This window comes from Cervus canadensis, chromosome X (genome assembly GCF_019320065.1).
Source record: "Cervus canadensis isolate Bull #8, Minnesota chromosome X, ASM1932006v1, whole genome shotgun sequence".
NCBI lineage: Eukaryota > Metazoa > Chordata > Mammalia > Artiodactyla > Cervidae > Cervus > Cervus canadensis.
Window position 1 is genome coordinate 47983189 of NC_057419.1, and position 5455 is coordinate 47988643.

Here is a 5455-nt window from a genome sequence, read left to right on the forward strand (position 1 = left end):
TCTTCCAACAACACAAGAGAAGACTCTACACATGGACATCACCAGATGGTCAACACCAAAATCAGATTGATTATATTCTTTGCAGCCAAAGATGGAGAAGCTCTATACAGTCAGCAAAAACAAGACTGGGAGCTGACTGTGGCTCAGATCATGTACTCCTTATTGCCAAATTCGTATTTAAACTGAAGAAAGTAGGGAAAACCACTAGACCATTCAGGTTAGTCGCTCAGTCGTGCCCAGTTCTTTGCGACCCCATGGACTGCAGCCCATTGGGCTCCTCTGTCCGTGGGATTTTCCAGGCAAGGACACTGGAGTAGTTTGCCATTTCCTGATCCAGGGATCGAACCAGGTCTCCTGTGCTGCAGGCAGATTCTTTACCAACTAGCTACCAGAGGAAGATAGTGAGGAAACGTGGATCAAAAACATATTGGGATATGCTTCTGATACAATAGGGCTTGACAGGGCCTCTACAATCTTATTACAAAATCTGATTGATGACACAGCACTATTTTGGGGGGTGCTTTCTACTTGTTTGGTCATTTTTCCCCATCTATTATGTCATTGATCCCTTGTGGTATGCTTGTGAAATGTTAACATTGACGTTTTATAGGTGAGAAAACTGAGGCCCACCCAGAGAGGTTATGCTACCTGCCTAGGGTTACACTTGTAACAAGTGGCAAAGCCGGGATTGGAGCCCACATTGCTCTGATTCTGACAACTATGTGCTTAACCATCCACCAGAGTAGTTTCCACACTGGCTTTCCTCTCTCTGAAGTGATGAGGGGAAGATTTATAAACATTTGCACAAGGCAGAAAATGATCCCATCTGAGAAGGTTTATATAGACATTTTTCTTTTCCAAGTAAATGTATGGGAAACTGAAATATATTAAATGAGCCTGACATCCTGCCATATATAAAGTATGTTATATGGTGAGGTTTTCTCCAGATTTTGCATTTTCTTGTTACAAGGTCAATACGATGATTAATGGTTTATGCACACGGTAGGAGATGATCATTTTCTTTGCAGTTATTTGGAAGGTATGGCTTCTAGTATCATTTCTCTCCTATTTGGGGATGTGCTAGGATTGTTCTTGGATTTGAATTTCTGTTTTTTCCCCTCCTCTTCACCCCCAGCCTCTTTTTGGCCAGAGAACCAAGGCCAGAAAGGCTGCAGAACTACTCCTGTTTTACCCAGTGAATTCCCTCCAGGTTTGAAAAATGTGCTATTCCTGAATTCTAACAGTTTTTGCAAACTTCAAATGCAATCTGAGACCACTTTGGGATAACAGCATTTCATGAAAAAAGTGGACGATGTATCCTGTATTTAGATACAGGAGATGTATTCATATTTTAGCTTAAGCAGTAAAAGGAGACTGCAGATATCTTTTTGAAGTTTTAACATGTCAGTTTTCAACAACAGAGATAGTAAAATTGGAAGGCAGCTGCAAAACAGTGGATTTTTATTTTCATTTATACCTAGATCCAAAGTTTAGAGCAAAATTCACCTCTCTGGGGTTCAAATATTGTTTACCCTGAATAGAATATGCCTTCCTGTTCGACAGAAAACACATAAAAGTGTTCTAATTGTGCAACAGCCCCAGGCAAGTGGTAATTCAGAAAAGAAAATGCTAAGCATGGAATCACAAAGCTGGAAAAGCCCTTATGAAAACGTCTAGTTTTGCCCTCATCTTCTGAGAATGACTAACCCATCCTGTATGGGATTTTTTTTTTCTGTTTTGGTAGGATTTATACGTCTACATTTTCATCTTTAATGCCCATTTACATGACGTGTTTCAGTTAATGGTTGAATATCTGGGTAATCACAGGAAGCCACCAGTACCTAAGAAAACTGAAGGAAAGTTACACGGCTCAAAATAGCTTGGAGTTAAAACTCCCCTCCAGGTCCTCCCCACCATTCTATGCAAAACAAAGAACTCTCTCACCCAAAGGGAAAAAAAATGAACATTAAGGTTGATTACGCCCAGCTCCCAGCTGGTCCAGCCTCTGGCCGATCTCCAGAATTCCTTGCCCCAGCCCCTTAAGAGATAACTACTCTGAACAACCTTGGAGAACAGGCCCCCTTAAGACAGTAGATTTCCACATGTATGCCTATATATACTTACTCTTTTCCTGGGTTAGGGCAGCAGCTCACTAATCTGACTGCTGCCCCTTCTCACCTCATTAAAGGTGATCTGTTCCTGTAAAGTGCCAGTCTCATTCTTTTTCTGAACCTCCCTAACTCCTTACCCTACAAAAACACCTGGCACATAATCAGTATTTAGAACTTTTAGTAGAAGGAATAAAAGGATCAACAAATTAAAAAATGAAGACTGAATAGTAGAAAATTTATGATGGGATTCTTACTGGTCTGATTAATTAGTACTGTGTCTTGTAAACGCTACCATTTCACATTCCATAGTGTGGATTTTGTCTTTTTCAATCACTAAGGTGACTATGTAATGTATATTCCAAACAAGGACCCTTTTGAGTGTGAAAGGGAGGATACTATTTTTTAATTAATTAATTAATTTAGGGGGCACTATGAATAACTATATCAGGACAGCAAGACTGCTCTGGGCAAAGTGGAACTAATAGTCACCCTCTCCATCAGGGATCAGGAGCAGGGGGAAATCTAGTCAAACAGGCTGTAAAATAAAAACAAGCGAGTGTTAAGTCACAAATGAAGATTGGGAGAGGTTCACTATCAATTCTTTTGAGGTTTTTACCTTGGACGTTCTTATCTCGTCTTGGAGTTATGGAAAGAAATGGGTCAAAATGATAAAGACTCCTTTCCAATAATTAGGAAAGAAAGATACTCTTCCCAAAAGCTGGAGTGAGAGACACCTGGACGCCTCCTAGATCAGTCTCCTGCTTCAACAACGTTTGGACGGAACAACCTGCGTACTCCCACCCGGGCCTTGCCTCCCCCTCCCCCTGCCTCCCACCACCCTCTAGCCCCACCCCTTCAACCACAACTTCCGGCACCATCTTCTGGACTCACTCCCCACTTCCGAGACCAGCGTCACAGGACAGTTTGTGGAGAAGTCCTCCTCACTGCTGACTAACCATGAGCACCCAGATCCAACAGCATTCTCCTGAGATGGAGGCAGCGGTCAGCCGCCTGATCAAACTGCACCTAGAGGTCTCATCCACCTACCTCTCCCTGAGCGTTTACTTCGAAGGCAGCGAAACGGCTCTGAATGGTGTGGGCCGCTTCTTCAGGGCGTTGGCTAAGGAGAAGCAGGAGGGCGCCCACCTTCTCTTGAAGATGCCCAAGTCCTCAGGTGGTGGCACCTTGGTCCAGAGTGGACAGATGCTGTCCCCAGGGAAGTGGAATACCGGCGTGGACGCCATGGAGGATGCCATGGCCCTGGAGAAGAGCCTGAACCAGGCGCTATTGGATCTGCATGCCCTGGCTTGTGCGAGCGCTGATGCCCAGCTCTGCGAGTTCCTGGAGCGCCGCTTCCTGAAGGAGGAGATGATGCTCCTCAAGAAGATGGGTGACCACCTGGCCAACCTGCGCAAGATGACCAGCCCTGAGGCTGGGCTACAGGCCGGGCTGGGCGAGTATCTCTTCAAAAAGCTCTCCTTCCAGGGCGACTAGGAGCCTCCGAAGCCCGGCTGCCGCTGTGGGACCCCTCTGCCTCCCGTGGCCTCGAGATCTCCGCTCCAGCCTCTTGCTCCAGCCGGGACGCAACCTGAGCCAAGGCACCAAATGGCAACAAAAAAGCTTCTTTTTGCAGAGGGGGGGCATAGCTAAGTTGTAAGAAAAGTATTTGAATAGCATGTATAATTTGTAGTCTGCTTAATTCTCTAGATTATCTAAAGAAATGGTTCCTAACTTGTGTGTATCACCTGGGCACGTTGAATATCTGATAAAAACCTGTGTTTTTCTCTGTCAAGAAGATTCAGAAATTGTTGAAACAGCTATTCTGAAAATGTTGCAGAGAATTTTAGGGGTTTCCGGACTTCTCTGGAGTCACTCTGGGTACTGGGTTCAACTCTCTTGTTCTAAAATGTATCTGGCTTCGCCGAGCAGAGAACGGAGCACCTGGACCATGTTATATTGTGTTCTCCCCTCAACCCCCAGACTCGTGATAAAATCGTTTTTCCTGGTTTTCAAATTGCTGTGATGCCATCTGCCTGTGTGGAAGAGGGAGCCCTATGAAATTCATCTTTGTGTCTCCCATTAGGTTGTTACTGAGAACACTGATTGTTACATCATACACTGACCTCTTCATGAAGCCTCTTAAGAAAAATTTCTTTTTGGTCTTAATAGTAGGAATAACAGTGCTTCGCTTGGGTAATTGGTTTGTTTTTGTTTTATGGACATTGTAAATGATGTAACTAATTAAGTTTCCTTTTCTGACTGCCTGTTAAAAAGGTTAGAGCAAAATTTGTGGTCCATCCAGAACAAACGAGTAGGATTGTTTAAGCAGTTTGCATAGTTTCATTTCTGATTCTTCTGTTATAATTAGTGTACTTTATGGTTTCTTTCAAGCCACCTTAAACCCATTCTGGAGCAAGGTTATGTATAAACAGATAAATAAACTTTAAAATGGAGATTTTAAAATGGCTGTGTTTGTTTTTAGTGAAAAGAGAAGATAACTTTAAGGAAGCACAAAGAGAGCCAAAATGATTAGAATGGAGATGGGTCAGATGGAGGTTACATTCCAGAAGCCAAGAGGAGAAAGAGTAAAATGTAGCATTCTTTTAAAAATGTGTTTCATTTTTCTGGTGCGTTGTTTCCTACTAAACTGCTTCATTTGTGTCCCACAAATAGCAATCTAATAATTGTGTATTATTTTCCTTGCACCTTGAAATGCTGGAGTTATAACTTGTTCTCAAACCACAGAAGTGGGAAAAAAAATCAGTTCTTCTCCTACAGCAACTTTCCTTCCCAGAGAAGGTAGACCAAAGGCATATTATCATTTCTTTTATCTTAGAAGGGTCAGAGACATAGGAAGAATATTTTACAGAGATTGGGACAGCTGTTTTGCTCAATTAAGAAGAAAACCTTATCTTCCTGTTTTTGTGCAAAGTCTTTTGATAAAAAAGAATGTACTGGAAAAATCATTCCTACAGAAAAGAGTTTTGCCCATTTGCTGATGATTAATTGTTGTAAGAGACATAAGGAAGCAGCTAACAATTTTCAGCTTTGGATTAAAACTTGGATCTCCATACTTAAAGTATATACTTAAAATTATTTTCAAATTAGCATTCATGTAACCACTGAATGAGAAAAATCATTCTCATTCATAAATCGGAATCATTTCTCACTCATAAATCTGAATGAGGAAATAAAAAACACCTAATAACTATCAGACTGATTGAAAGACTATATTTGATAGATTATTTGGGAATAAAGATATAAAATTTTGTTCCCAAATAATGGCATATTTGTCACACCTTTACTTACATGGGTGTCTTTTAACATCAAGAATGGGGCTATAG

The 5455-nt window shown here is 41.9% G+C and overlaps 1 protein-coding gene across 1 annotated transcript; it reads left to right on the top strand.

Moving 5' to 3' along the window:
* Positions 1-3030: 3030 nt before the first annotated feature.
* On the top strand, positions 3031-4389 carry LOC122435422 (ferritin light chain-like). Its single transcript, XM_043459588.1, has one exon. The coding sequence runs from the start codon at positions 3069-3071 to the stop codon at positions 3603-3605; it is 537 nt and encodes a 178-aa protein (XP_043315523.1). The 5' UTR covers positions 3031-3068; the 3' UTR covers positions 3606-4389.
* Positions 4390-5455: the final 1066 nt, after the last annotated feature.